This window comes from Astatotilapia calliptera, chromosome 12 (assembly GCF_964374335.1).
Source record: "Astatotilapia calliptera chromosome 12, fAstCal68.1, whole genome shotgun sequence".
Taxonomy (NCBI): domain Eukaryota; kingdom Metazoa; phylum Chordata; class Actinopteri; order Cichliformes; family Cichlidae; genus Astatotilapia; species Astatotilapia calliptera.
In genome coordinates, this window is record NC_137433.1 from 13,288,125 (window position 1) to 13,304,497 (window position 16,373).

Below are 16,373 nucleotides of genomic sequence, written 5' to 3' on the forward strand. Positions count from 1 at the left end.
AAAAGTTTTAAAAATCCAGCAAATATAACTTTAAAGCTCAACCACAATCCACTCAAAAAGATCTCACGGTGAACTGTTGATACTTAAAATTTGTTCAAGCCAAAACCTCAGGGCTTTAAATGGGTGTTTGCTCGGAACCTTAAGATGATATGAAAATCCACAAGTTAATTAAATCAGTACAGACAGAAGGTTTTCTTCCAAAATCCATTCACTGAAAGAGTTTTGTAGCCTAGCGTCTCTGAATGTTTAGGTTTCTCCTCATACAACACTGCTTCCTCTCAAACTTGAAAAGTAGTACATTTAGATTTTCTGACAAGGTTGCATTTATTTTAAAAGAAAATCCAGCCACAATGAAACACTCCAAATTTGTTTGAATATAGAAAACAGGTTTTTTTCTACCAAACCAGGTAATGCTAACAGAATGGAACAAAAAGCAGAAACATCTAAAGAATAGCTTTGAATGTCCTTCAAGAAGCCAGGAGGACTATTCCTGAACACTACCTAAAGAAATGACAAAAAAGCTGCCTAAGAGACTTCAGGCTGTGTTGAATAAGGAATGTGGTCATGACAAATACTGACTTTTGAGCTTGTTAGAACTCAACAAACATTTTTTTTTGTTGCTTTGTTTACTGTATTTCCATGTATGTTTGCACGCTTCAATAAATCCCTACATCTCCTTCCAAATTTCCTATCAAAACATAAAGAAATGAAGTGTGAGTCAAGACTTTTGCACAGTACTGGCTCTCATTTGCACACTAGTAAGATTTAAAATAAGTGTCCAGCTGCTGGGATACTAAAACCAATTACTTTCTCTTGGACGTCACTTCAGCTAATTCAAGCAACTTAACTGGACGTCTAACCAAGAAAGTTTTGCTTCTGTTTTAGTGAAATTTGATTACTTTATCTTTTATCTATCATTTTTATCTTAATATTAATTAGCAGCATTGTGTGTTGCACCTGTACAGTTTGTGAATTCAGCTAACTAACCATGCTTAACTCCACTCTCTTCCAAATATGATGACTTTGCCTTCAAAAACCAGCATGGGTGCTGGCCAAAACACCGAGGCAGAAGCAGTTCATCCGACCATGTGGCAGGATGAGCAAAGGTATATCAGCTGAGCCCTCAAATGATGCGGGCTGGCTTTGAGATCAGCTGATCTGCTTAGATTGCTGCCTGAAACTGATCCCGAGGCCAAGAACTAATGCTATGCTGAAAACACAGCCTAGCTCTCAACGTCACGTCGCTGTCAATTAAACGAATACACAGATACATGCACAGAAAAATCCAATGGTTTCCATTTCAATTAGAGTTAAACTGTGTGTGAACTGAGGGAAAACAACTGCAAACTTTAAGTCAAAGTGCATCTTTTGAAAGACAGAAATCTCACGTCGCACCACGGACTGCGCTGAACCATCTGTCCTGTTTGTTCGAGTGTTGCTGTCAACCTCCGTCACAGAGATCTGACAGTTTGTAGACAGTGTGTACTGAACAGTTACTCTACATATTAATTCTGGCTTGTGAGTGTTTAATGCAGAGAAACGTATGCAATGTAGTGATGACTAATCATCTGTCCTGATTAGTTCAGGATCTCACAGCTGCAGCAGTGGTTCATGCTCCACTCTGCACAGATGCCATGTGACTCTCTATCTTTGCCTTTCCACCTCTGGCAACTGCTCAAGGTCCCTCGTTTCTGCCTATCTCAGTGCTGCACAAGTTATGTTAAGCTATACGGAGGGTCATAGATAAAGCCAACCAAATAACACATTGAATTATGGCAGTAAGTACACTTCCTTCATTTACACCTCTGTTATATTTCTCTGAATATCACTTTTTTTCCTATGCAGTGAAGTATGCAAATTGCTGTACTATACATACAGCAAGGTCAGTGCTAGAGTGTGTTATATTGCATTAACTCTGAAACTGTTAATCCATGTTCTCTTTTTTTCTTTATAAGAAGTGTCCATTCACCCCAAACTGCCTCATTCCCTTTTCAAAAGAGCTTTTATTGCCGCCTCAGATGGACTGGCTTTAAATCTGCAGTTTAACCTAAAACCTGTCAAAGCAGGAACTAACTCCATGAACAAATTGCTCTATTTGGGACCAGGGAAAGAAAGCCATTAAAGTGACTGGGGGGGAGAGAGAAATGTTTCTATTTCAGACAAGATCAGAGGGAAAAGCAGAGGGTTTTCACACCACTGGAAAAAAAATCTGTTTGTTTTAAAGAAATATTTCGAAATCAGCAACACGGGGTACATTTTGTTTCAAAGCCTCCCCGTAGAGCTGCCAAGCTAAACTTTATTTCAGTGATTGACATCAACCCAGTCTGCACTCCCGGCTAGTGTGCAGGAATCCAGGAAGACTAGACGATTCCTCTTAAGCCAGCTACAAAAAAAAGTGGGCTTTCTAATGTGTTGGAGAAATAGAAACTAATTATAATTTTAATTCTACAAACATTTCTCGGAAGCAGAGTTGTTCTAGAGGCAAAACTGAAAGTCGCTTTGAATTAATCCTCAATGGTCTGAGCAAAAGTGCCGCTTTTTGTTGTTGTTATTTATTTTATTTTATGGGTTTTTTTCATTGTTAGGCAGCCAGCATTATGAAACACTGTTACTGAAAAAAGGAACGTAAAGCAAAAGGTGCCCCTCAGCATATTCAATTAATCCTCGAAATTATTACACATACTTTACTTATCTAGTTCATCCAAGCTATTCTTTTGGGGTGATGAATAATGCATGAGAATGGCAGTCATCTACAATGTGACCATATTCTCTAAAGAGACCTTTCTGTGCCATTTAGATTTGTCATTAAGCCAACATGTGCTCTGAACGTTTTGTCCTTTGGCTTTGGACAGCTGGCTGACTCATTAAGCTCAGAACTAACCAGGACGCATTTGTATATATATAAACAGAAATATCATACCTGTGATTCATTGTGACATAGAAAATGCATAAAAAGCATTTCACAAGCTGCATCCTCTTTGGAAGTAGAGGAGCATGTTATCACCTATTCCTTATCAACTTTCTGGGTTACTTCTCCTGAGTCGCTCATCTATAAGACAGTTGAGGTTAGAGCACTTGCAGGGCTAAAACAGGCTGTCTAACTGCATCCTTTTTGACACGCCTGTTTCCCCTTCATGAATTAAGTGGTTCACTTAAAAAAAACAGCAAAAAAACATGCTATTTAGCAGTGCTGCTGTGCACAGGTTTTATCAGGAAGTAAAGAGTCCCTTGGCATTGAATTTAAATCCCCTAGGTGAGTGTAATTTTTTTTAACTTGCAGGTTTAAGGTTGTGAAGGGGTATATTTTACCCCTAACCACAAACCTTTCTTGAGCAACAAGCACAGAGCGAACGCAAAGGAAAGAAAACAAAGCAAAACAGCCCCGAATGGAACATAAGCAACAGTCCCCTGGCTAACAAACTGACTGGGTTATTTTCTGGCTTTCGCAGTTGCCAGATCACTATAGGAGTAAAACAATCTGGGCATTCAAAACACCACAAGCAAATATTGCTTTTGGAACAATGGTGTTTTGCCGGCGTGCCGTGGCCCTTTTTTAAGGTTTTGTGTTGTTTTTCATTTAGTTGTTCATACTGTACATCATGACTCAGTTTGCCGAATAATGAATCAAGACTTGATTCTACCTGTAGCTGTAATTGTTTACGCTGGGTCTCGTTCAAACAAAATGATTATTACCTAATTAAATAGACGGCAGCCTCAGAGCAGGCTGGAATGTCGCTGCTTTTATTTGTGGATTCAGGAAAAAGTGCTATCAGCAGATAAAAGCAGACATGTAGGAGAATGCGTGTAAACGTGCACACTTGATTTGGTCATACCAATGCCATTAATATGATTAAACTCAGCTTCTGCACTGGGTTCCTGGAGCTTTATGTATTGCCGCCGCCCAGTCGTTAGAGCATGGCTCTATTTCTCAGAACATGAAGCGGTATAGCAAAAATAAATCACAAGTTCACTTCCCAGTTTCTTCTGTGAAATTGTCTGCGACTCTAGATCCCTTATCAAATAATTGATGGAATTCTCCTTATGCTTTCAGGTTTTATGTCCTGTGTATGCTTTTGAGTGAGAAAGGAGCTCAACTTTTCACTTTCTTAGTGTTTGTCTTAGGGCTTAGTTTACTGTGTTATATTGCAGCAAGACCAAATGATTCTTCAGTTCTCATCTGTTTTTATTCGCAAGAGGCTTATGTCTCAGAGATCAGCCCACCTATCTGCTGGTCAGCTCACCATATACTTTCTGACATATTTCTCACTCGACTTGCCTTTGTCGATCTGCAGGCCATATCCTGAAAATTTCTTTTGACATTGGTTTCCAGCTATGAAAAAAAAAAGCTAGATAGTACAAGACTTGCCGTGTGCAATTGTTTTGTGCGTTCTACTTATGTTGTACTTTTCCTGCTACTTTTTACTTTTGTTTCAAAACTACCTGGTTGTCGTCAAGATGGCGAACCATCATGGCACATACACCCAGATGTACCTTCATTAGGTACACCTTTTCAACTCCTCATTGGTGTAATGAAATAATCAACCAATCATATGGCAGCAGCTCAATGCATCAGGCAAATAGACATGGCCAAGACTACCTGCTGAAGATCAACTCAAGCATGAGAAGCTGACAGAAAAGTGATTTACAGTAAGTGGTTTTGCAAGAGGCCAGGCTGGTCTAAGTATTTCAGAAACTATCGATCTGCTGGGATCTTCCCACAAAACCATCTCTACGGTTTACAGGGAATGGTCCAAAAAGACAAAATATCGAGTAAGCGGAAGGCCTTGTTGATACCAGAGATCAGAGGAGACTGGTTAGACTTTCACCTGACAGGAAAAAAACAAACACTCGTTACAACCGAGGTAGCAAAGCGTCTCTGGATGCACAACATGTGAAACCTTGAAGCGGCAGAAGTACACACTGGGTGTCACTTTCCTGTTAGGAAACTAAGGTTCCAATCCACGTCAGCTCACCAAAACTGGACAGTAGAAGATTAGAAAATCTGCCTGCTGTGATGAGTCTCGAGTTTTGTTGCGACATTGATGATGATCAATGATGATAGGATGAGCGACATAAAAGCATGGATCTATCTTGTATCAATGCTTCATGCTGGTATTGGAGTGAAAAATATTTTCTTGGCACATTTTGGGCTCTTTTTACTACCAACTGAGTATTGATTAACCACCAGTATCTGAGTATTGTTGCTGGCCATGTCCATCCCTTAATGACCACAGTCTACCCATCATCTGATGGCTACTTCTAGCTATGGTGTTTCCATTTGAAACCCATGTCATTTCCCTTTCCCCAACCACTTCCTCCAGCTCATCCGGGGGGGAATACCAAGGTATTCACAAGGTAGCCCAGAGGTATGGTCTCTCCCAGTAGTAAATGGACCTCAGCTACTAGGTGTTTTGGATGTATCCAAGAGGCTTTGTAGACAGATTCCCGAGCCACATCACCTCGCTCCTTTTGATGCTGAGGAGCAGCGACTCTACTCCAAGCCGATCCCGAAAGGTCGGACTCCTCACCCTATCTCTATAACTGACCGACATACCCTTTGAAAAAAGCTCATTTCTGCTACTCTAATTCCCAATCTTCTTCTTTCGGTCACTACCCACAGCTGTTGCACATAGGTGAAGATAGGAACATAAATCCAGAAGTAAATCTGAAGCTTACCTTTACACTCAGCTCTCTCTTCAACACAACAGACCAGCACCAATCTGTCTGTAAATCTCCTGCTCCACTGTCCCGCAACTTGTCAACAAGACCCCTTTGCTATTTTAAACAAAGAGTACTTGTAATATAAGTTTTCTCTGCTATAAGTTGATGGTGCACATGTTAAAGCACAATGAGAGACTCCCACCTCTTAATTAAAGGGAGCCCACATCATCTACAATAAATTTTTTGGCATGCATATAATTGAAGAGGCAATGTTGCTTCCAGTATGCAGGCTAACACAGTTTGTAGGATAAAATAGACTTATTCTGTAACAGCAATATAAGTGTTAGGTACAGACATTCTGTAAGAAATACAACCAGACAGTGAAATTCCATATTTAGACTTATTCTGGAAAGCATCCGTTGGCAAAGAAAACATGCGGTTCCTTTACTATTGCAGGTTAAACAAACCATCCTACACATGGCATGAGCAATTAAGTATGGAGTGCAGATTACATCACTCTGAATTTTAGCAGTTGCCATGCTCCCAGAACATCTAATTACAGGGCCTTCACACTACAATCTTCAAGGTTCAGCGAGAATGCACAAAAACAGCATGAAACAAGGCGGCAATAGTAATCAAAGTCAGCCCAGCAGAGGAAAAAAAGAACACTTGCAAAGTGCTTATTGCTTACACTTATCTCTGGCTTATACAAAGCAATAGTGAGCATGTCCTCAGAATGAATCATATCAAGGCCTGCATCATTGTCAGTGGATCAGAGCCAGGAAGTGGAGGAGGTTGAAGTGAGAAGGCAGCTGCTTGCTACTGTTGTAACACAAGGAATTGACAAGATCATTGTAAAATGATCACACATAACAGTGGGGAAATTTGTGGTGGGATGATGGTGTTATAAATTAAAATCCATGTTACACTTATCCTTATACTGCTGTAAAAAAAGAAAAAGAAAGAAAGTGCTGCTGGGCTTTTAAAGGAGGTAAAGACAGCTAATATTAGCCTCTCTACATGGCCTGCCAATAAAGTTTAGGGTCAATTCTACAGTTTTATTCACCTTCAGCACAGTCAATAATGCGCCTCCAGCTTACATTTTTAAACTTCTAACCCATTACACATACCATAATTCACCTCTAAGTCTCTTATGGAGGAAACTTTAAGTTATTCTTGCTTCACTCACTTAATGGCATTGTGTAACTTCTAGAAAAATACCAGGGCTTGGCATACGACCTGGTAGTAAGGGTTACCTATAGCTGTTAGCTTGCAAGAAAATCTCTCCCAATGTAGTTGCAGCTTATAAAATTCCAGTAAACATCTGCAAATCAAAACAACACCTTAATTTGTTGTTTCACTGAAGGGAACAAGCCTCACATGGATGGGCATGAAACTGCAACACCATGCAATCGTCCAATTAGTTTTGCGTCTCTAAAAAATCTATATTATAGAGAAAAATGTCTGTAATTCCTGAACAGTTTTGTTTAACCCCTCTGCACCTCAATCACATCTTGATTTAATCATAAAGCTGTCCAAATACTTATGGACCTAATTGTGTTTCACCAAACAAGAAAAGAGCGTGACCTGCTGTGGGTGGAAAGTCCAGTCATAAGCACGACATAAATGTTTGTTCAACAATGCGGTGAGATATTTCAATTCAACCAACACTGCCATCCATAAAGCAATGCAGGGTTAATAAAAAGATATGACAACTAATCAAAATTCCGAGCGGCTGGAAAAGTCAGCATTCAGTCGTCCGTTAATAAATCTATACAGTTTTATTCCCAATTTGAATTAAACTGAAAAAAAAATAGGCTAATCCTTCGTTATCATTGGGGTCATTCTGTCTCCACTTGGTGTGGCTCTTTCCAATTTGTGTGAAATTGAGGGCTTTGGGGTTAAGAGGAGAATCTGCAGGCACAGATAGCACGTTGCAGGATGTGCCAACCGCCAGCCTTGCCCCTGTTGGCCGCGGTGACATCACAGAGTGCCACAAGGAACAATGACTCAGTATTGCCACAAATTCTACGCCGTGACTGGACATCTCTAACCCTCACCCGTCATCAGCTCACTGTCCACTCTCATGAACGCCCTAGGCTTTCATGAAGACCTCAGGCTTCTGGACAGCAAGAGAAAAGCGTCACGTGAAAATACATCTTTGCTGCATCTGCCACCGAACATCAATATCTTTGCCAGAGCCATAAAGTCAAGGAATTTTTCTTTTCCTTGTCTTCCACTGACTCCGTTCACTCAAGGGGCTTCATTAAGTTACAGCCACTCCTGCCAGACTAACTACACTGATTGTACTCCGAGGTGGCCATTACTTTCACACTGATTAGGAAGCAGTGATTGTGTCAAGACTGATTGGGGACGCACACATACGTTGGCATTCCAATTACACCAAGTACCATCTAGAAAATGGTCAAAGTGTACTTCAGGTCATTTGCATTTAACTGAGTTGCAGTGCATGAACAAATGATCATTCTGTGGAGCAATTTTCCTTTTTTTTTGGTGTGTAGAAGGATTGTCTTCAAAATCAAAAGCATCACAAAAAAAATAAAAATAAAAATAAAAATTCAACTTATTTAATGAGCACCACACATTTGAAAGTGACTTTAAACTCTATTTCACCCCAGTTGCCCCAATTTGAATGCACACTGTGAACACTGTTTATGTAATATTTCTCTAGTGGGTGACTTTGTAATTGAGCTACTGTATCTAACATTTCTGAACTGCATTTTCTCATTTTTAGTCCCTCGACAGCACCTTTGTGCCAATAAATAATCATTTAGCAACTATAAGTCACTGCTGTCAGTAATGAGAACGAAAAACAGGAAAATATGTGCGACTTTTAGTCACATCCATGCTGTCGGTATCATTATTTTGAAATTTGACTAAATTTTAGTCAAAGTTAGTCACCGTGGCGCTGCACTGTCTAATGTCAAGCTAAAGAGAAAAGGAGGAACATGAACAACTTTACAGATAATAAATATGCTGATAAAAAAAAATTTATTATTATTTATTTATCCAAAGAAAGGCTCATATCAGGCTTTTTGTTTGAAATTATGAAAGGTGCTGTCACCCACCATAATTCATTCATCATGCAGCTTCATATTGGTTTTGTGTCACAGATGAGAGCGCACAACAAACTTGCTGGCGTGTGTTGTTCCATCCACAGACTACGGTGATTATACAAAAACAGAACGAACTGCTCAAGGGACAAAACTAATATGTTTTAAAATTAAAATTCTGTGGTAGTTTGGAAAGCGCCGTTCGGCATTCTGCTGCATGAGCGCACCGCTCTGAATCACAAAGAGTCGCACAGGCTCCTATTTTAACATAATCTCAGCAATCAATCAGCTACGCCACAAAGAAGTCAATGGGCCTTGACAATATGTACCTGTCAGATCATTGCCTCTAATGCATTAAGGTCTGGTGCATCTGATAGGCGGCGACATCCCAGCGTACAACCGAGAGCCAGAGTCTCTCAGATATGGTGACAGGCTTTTGTCCCGCCACCTGCCCGAGAGCATTCAAATCAAATATGAATAACCAACCAGAGTTAGAGAAGTGTTTTTATACAAACAAAGAAAAAAAAATACAGTAAAAAGTACATATAATAAATGTCTGGTGGATATATAGATATATATAGATAGATATATATATATATATATATATATATATATATATATATAGATATCTATCTAGGGGTGCCAGTAGCAGCTGGATAGCATAGTGGTTAGACTACACGCCTTTGGAACAGAGGATCGCAAGTATATACATATATATATATATATATATATATATATATATATATATATATATATATATATATATATATATATATATATATATATATATATATATATATATATATTGAGTTTGTGACTGAACAAATCTCTGCTTTTTTCCCCAATTTCCTATTTGCACTTGCAAAGAAGTTGTTGAACATGTCCATATTGTGTAAGCCTTAATGCAGGATATATTACACAGATATCTAATATTGTGTGATGCTGTCTCCCCCCAAATGCTCCTGGGCTGATGGAATTTTATTAATGCATTGAATATAATAACATAATCAGCTTCTTGGTCTGGTGTGTCGGAATATCTCATGATTCAGGAGCTTTCACATAACCGTACATAGTGCAAAAAAATTTTTTTTCTCCCCCTTCCCTTTCATGTAGAATAAAAATATGCACCTACAATGATAGGATGCAACAACATTTGCAGTAAGGAGACAGGGCTACGGTAGAAAAATGAAAATGCATTGTGAATTCTAAGGGATGGTATCTGCAAGGAATAAAACGTCCAATCATGATAGCATTTAGACACTTGAGCAGACCTTGTGGGGTAGTTTCTTCGCACCCTTAGAGTCATAAATTGTTTAAAAATGTCTTGTAACATTACCCTGTTGGCTTTGCATTAAAGCCCACTGAGTAAACCTACAACATCGAGGCATATGTTTGCTGTTGTTTACAACGTTTTAGAGAACAGAGGAACTGAATACTTTTTTTTCCAAGCGAATGAATGAAGATTTTTAGAGGATGTGTTAAGTATCTTCTTGGAGCTTAGAGACTACACTCACCAGCCTCTTAGTTACACCTTGCTAATGCCAGGTTGGACTCCCTTTTGCCTTCATAGCTGCCTTATTTCTTAACGACACAGATTCAACGAGGTGCTGGAAACATTCCTCAGAGATTTTGGTTCATATTGAGGTGAAAGCATCACACAGTTGCTGCAGATTCCATGGTAAGAGTCTCCTGTTCCACCACATCCCAAAGGTGCTCTATCGGATTGTGATCTGGTGACTGTGGAGGCTATCTGAGTGCTCTTAAACTCAGTGTCAAGTTCAAGAAACCAATTTCAGATTGTTTGATTTTTGCGATATTGCTCATTGCCATTACCAGAAGACAGGTACACTGCGGTCATAAATGGTCAACAACAATACTTGGGTAAGGCTGTGGCATTTAAACAATGATCAGTTGGTATTAAGAGATCCGATGTGTGCAACAAAAATATCCCCCACACCATTACAGCTTGAACTGCTGATAGAAAACAAGACAGATCCAGGCGTTTGGGATATTTACACCAAATTCTGACCCTGCCATCCAAACATTGCAATAGAAAAGGACCTGTTGGACCAGATAATGTTTTTAAATCTTCTACTGTCCAACTTCGGTGATCTTGTGTGAACTGTAGCCTCAGTTTTCTATTCTTAGCCGTCATGACCGACACCTGGTGCATTCTTCTGTTGCTGTAGCCTATCTGTGTTCAGAGATGCTCTTCTGTATGCCCTGCTTCTAATGAGTGGCTGTTTGAGTTCCTGTGCCTCACTATCTGCTCGAAGCAGTCTGGCTATTCCCCTCTGACCTCAGGCATCAAGAAGGCATTTTCACCCAGAGAAATGCTAGACGTTTTCTCTTTTCAAGACCATTTTCTATAAACCCCTAGACACGGTTGTATAGGAAAATCCCTGTAGATCAGCAGTTTCTGAAATACTCAGACTAACCACTTAAATTACTTTTCTTCCCCGATTCCGATGCTCAGTTTGAACTTCAGCAGGTCCTCTTTCGCATATCTACATGCCTTAACGCACTGAGTTGCTTTCATATGATTAGCCGATTAAGGTGAATAGGTGTACTTAATGAATTGGTCGTAATCCCTTTGATTGTTATGTCTAGAGGATGGATTACAGCCGCATTCTGTAAACAAATGCATGACAATACATCCGAGTGGAGGAATCCTGATGAATTTGATGACCCTCTGGATTTAGTAGTATACAAGAACGCCTTTAGCAAGAGGACAAAGTTTATACTTTTCCAGCTAAATATCTCAACATCCACATTGATATACTGGTGCAAAATGACAACCAGGAATTCACACATGTTGTTGTTGTCACTGCGAACTATCAAAGGGTCAGCGAGGTCATGTGCATGTCAACGAGCTCAATCCTAAATTAGTTACCGATGCAGCTTTAGCCCGTCAATAATGACAAATTCTTTTATTGACAATAAAAATAAGTGCAACAGTTTGTAGTTTCCCCTCGTTTTCACCACTCTTAGTGTCGAGCACACGGTCTCACCGTGACCTTAGCCAACAGAGACACTATTCAACTATTCACCGATGAAAGAAAACAAACACAGCATCAGCATGTTCATCGCACATTCACATCCCCTCTTTTTAAAAGCTTTTACACAGGTTTCCACCATTCGCCTCCCCAAATTATGAAAATTGATTGAATGCGAGATCACAGCAGTTACAAAGAGCCAATTAAGCAGGGCAGATGTGCTTTGTGGAAATATTACAGGACATTAGTCTGATGTTTTTGAACTTGCAGGGGCAAAAACCCTCTTTCGACTCAGTGATTGGAAAGCTGCATGCCTCCCACACGCACTTTAAGTATAATGAGCGTAAAAGAACAGTACGAGGGATTTAGATGACAGTCCACCTACTCAGCGCGCTTCAAAAAATGGTCATTAAGCAAACAAAGGTGCAGATTTTGACACACAAACGTATGGCATAAATCACTCGCGAGTGTTGGAACTGAAAACCACGGGGAGTTTAAACACAGCTCATGTCAAACTACTACTGTGATTTTCTTTTCCTTTCTCCTTCCATGAAGGGAAACCACGGAAACCACCCAAGCCACGCCAAATTAGATTTGAGAGAAGGGGGGGGGGGGGGGGGGGGTGACGGCTCTTTTTATCAGTGTCCTCTGTTGTAAAATTCAAGCGACTTTGTGCACCACAGCAAGAGCGATGCACAGATAGCCTTGATGAAGAATAAATACAAAAAATTAGAAATTAAAAAAGCCACTACTGTTCCTTTCATTTCTTTCTGATCTCTAAATCAACACCACAACTGATGAATGGCAGCAAAAAAAGAAAAAGAAATGACATTAGGGGGTTTATCCAGCGCATGGCCACTTAAGACATACTCATTTACTTCAATATGCATTGGTTACAAATATAATTAAAAAGCTGTCAAAGATCTAAAACAAAAATCTTTTCAGTGCAGTGGAATCGAAGCTGACATGAAAATATCCACCCGACTGTTGATGAAATCAATCCTTTTGCTTGAGTGGACAATGTGTTCAATTCCACGTCAAAACTCCAGCTGAATTTCAATCAGACAGTGTTGAGCCTAACGAAATGAGACACAGACACATGAAAGGATCCAGACAAACACATGCCACTCACAATTTAGCAGCACAGCTTAAAGACAAACATAATCAGTCCATCAATCAAGCCGCGAATGCTAAAAATTGTTCTCCATAAAGACTGTATTTCACCTCTCTGGCTCATTTTTTTTTCTTGACCGAGGACATGAATTGCAGGGTTTACAGGACTGCCAGGGGCAAAAGAAGTAGAGCTGGATGTGTGCCACAGCACTGGGGCGAGGAACCACAGCAGTGGATGTTTCTGAAGACAATCACAGATAAAACCTCTCCACTGAGAGAGGGTTTAAGAATCTCGGCTGGGTAAGTAAATGTTCTGAAATAAAATTTCTACAGAACGACTTCAATCGTCTTGATGGAGATGCCGAGGCATGAGGACAGACACATGGCAGCAACAAGAGACAGCATGGGCTGTGTGCTTAGTGCTTAAAGATGTAGACCAAAGGCTATCCTTGCTTGATCTCCTTTGGATCTTGTTAAGCTCAAGGATAAAACTAAAGGAGGGAAGATTGAAAATTCTTCTCAGGAATCCCACTGAGGTGTCCCACTGGAACGCACCTGGTGGCTTCAATTAAAGGATGGGACACTTGTTTTGTATGTTTTTTATTAACAAAACATACAAAAAATGTTAAGTCTCCATCCTTTTATCATAATAACATTTTATTCTGCAGATTTGCTTTGAATATTCTAGGGCCAGGAAACTCAACACCCTGATATAATTTGCAGTTGTTGAAACAAAGGGTTTTTATCACAGTCACACTAGAACACCAGGTTTCCATCCCTAATCGTGGCTTATTATGCTGCGCAGACATTTTTCTAGCACGGATCTGATCCTCTCATTTCCTGGAGTGTGTTATCAATTTTCATCACTATTCACAGTAAGAAGCTGTGTCCTGCAGGTTTATGACACACAATCCTCAATTAGGATCACACTGTGTAAGGCCTTAGCACATGGCAAATATTATTACAGTATACTTCAAGCCAGTGAGCCAGCACTGGAAAGAGAGGTGCTGTTACATAAGAATAATCCTCATGAGCTCCAAGATGTATCACCGAGGCGCACATGCACAATGGACCTCTAAGATGCAATTTTGGAAAGATTGTTTCTGGAAACTATGACCTTTAATTCTGCAGGAAACCAGCGCAAGTGTTTCTTAGACCATAACAGATACACTGCCGGCTGCAGATTCTATGTAATTACAATAAGATTGTGATTCTAGGTCTTACTGCAGTGAACAAGGATTGCATATTCATTCACTGAAAAATGTGTTGTTGTTTCTTTCATTTGCACAAGAAAAAAGGGAGGAAAAAAAGTTTTGCTTTTAATTAAAGACATGTCGTGAAAAACTCTTCTTTTGGGTATGCTGGAAAGCTGCTAGAGCCAGGCATCATCTGGAGAAAAAGTCCCATTGGAGGACCGGTTAAAATTTCCAGATTGCATTTTAGTTTAAACCCTTTTCCCACAAGACAGAAGGGATTCATTAGCCAGACCACCAGCTGCCTTCAGATCTATATATCCTGGCCGCCAGGCAGTCAAAAAGGATGTTGCTGTTCTCCTCCCAGTGGCACTAATTGACTGATGCAATGTGGAAAATGACATTTAAATCATCTTTTTCTCCCCCCACCAAGAATCCATATAAAACGCAGAAATTCCTACTAAAAACATATTAAGTGACACCTCAAAGAGATTGGGACTGATGTTGTGAAGCTATATGAAGAGCTCTCATCAATGCAACTCTCCTAAGTTTTCCCATGAAATAAATATGGGCTTGGAGATGAATTTTATGTAATAACTTAAGTCAAGAGTCGATACAACCCCAGTGCTTCTGTTGCACAAGATAATCCTTGTCATGTTGAAATATTGATGAGATAAGTGTTATTTAAAGCCAGAGCTGCTCTGGGTTCATCGTACAGGTGCAGAGCCACTGCAGCGAGGTCTTCGGAATCCATAATATATGACTGAACACATCTGAACTGAATTCTTGTTAGGGAATGTAAGCGTACACGCAGATGAGACAAGCAGGATGTTCGCTACCCTGCATCACCGTGTATCTCACGCGGTCCCCTGTGTGACAAAAATCACGCTACTTGGCTCCAGTTCGTATTAAACTTACTTGAAATCTTTGTTTAACAAAAGCCTGGCTCCTCAGTCGGCACAGTGGGCGTAAAGACACATAGGCTAAAAGGTTTAAAATGCTTACCTCCCAAAAGTAACACCACCGACTGAAGCGCAAGGATGTGCAACATGTTTCTCTGAGCCGTTAAAAAACACGAATTCCCCCAAAAATTAGTGCGCAAGCCGATGCGTGTTAGTTCAAAGAAGAGCATCCTACGTGCAGTGTGGTTTCTAAAAATGAAGAATGAAAACACGTCTTTTCATGCTGCAATCGTTAGTTTCCAAACGCTGAACAATCATAGTTCGAGTGAGCAGTTTTGAAAGTCTGATCTACTTGTTTTTGTCAGGAAAATTCAAGAACTGAAGAGAAAGAACTTCAGCTTTGCTTCGGTCTCTCCAGCATTTTTCTTTTTAGAAGAGATAACGCTTAGATTACTGGCGAAAGACCAGTTATGACACATTTTCACAACGATTTTGTGTTTGTTTTATAGCGGGGGGTTTTTTATCCCAAGAAGCGCAGAAATCCTCTGTCCTCAGACGGTCAGTTTTTCCAGCTCCCTTCTTTCTGCATCACCGGGCTCCTGAAGCTGGCTGTAGTGCGTAAAGTCCGATACTTTCCGTCCATCCTCGTGTTAAGGCGAATTATCTAAAAGTAGAAAAGTTCAAGTCCCGGCATAGATCAGCGTACATCCACACCCAGACAGCTTTTCGTGAAGTCCTGAGCCAGAGGAGAGCGCGCAAGAGGTCCGTATTCAGCGTTCAGCTTCCACTTCTAATGACACTTTGGCACCAGGTGATTCATATATTCAGCGAAAGTCCGGATTCAAGTCATCGTTCTTCTATGTTTATGCAGACAGACTGCAGTTTGTGGAGCTTACGCATTGTCACCCCGTCCAATGCGCGTCGAGGGGACCAGAAGGAAAGACATAACAGACACAGAGCGGGGGCGTTTGGCGCTCCAGGAACATCATATCATTGATGCCGGGAGTAAACATATTTTAATTCATCACTTTTGACCAGCTGAGTTTGCATTAAAGCATCTTCCTAAAACAACAACACCGAAAAAAACTAATATGTTCACCCTGTCAGTTTTAAATCAAAATCAGACAGTTGCACGTGTGTTAAATAACCAACACGTCTGGTGACGTCGCTGCCCTTTGCGTGCAAAAACAATGATTTTAAAAGTTGTCATCGGACATTTCGAATTTATTGGATGATTGCGCCACTTGTCAGGCACCAGCGACCCTGTGCGGCACGAAGAGTGAACTGAAAAACTTGCGCCGCTCGTGTTTGATAACGCAAACCTTTAACGCTTCGGGTAATTAATATTAAAATACAATTACGAAAAAAAGAAATGACAGTGGGTATAGAAAAGTAAAAAGCACCAGTCTGATGACATCATTCGCCGTATGGTGT

The 16,373-nt window shown here is 40.2% G+C and overlaps 1 protein-coding gene across 1 annotated transcript in view; it reads right to left on the minus strand.

Annotated features, from left to right (window-relative positions):
- The window catches only part of si:dkeyp-14d3.1 (transmembrane protein 132C), a 179,963-nt gene extending 163,841 nt beyond the window's left edge, over window positions 1-16,122 (minus strand). Inside the window, exon 1 of the mRNA XM_026188667.2 lies at window positions 15,043-16,122. Coding sequence (XP_026044452.1) covers window positions 15,043-15,169 — 127 coding nt within the window. The 5' untranslated portion in view covers window positions 15,170-16,122. The remainder of the gene's footprint in view (window positions 1-15,042) is intronic.
- Window positions 16,123-16,373: the final 251 nt, after the last annotated feature.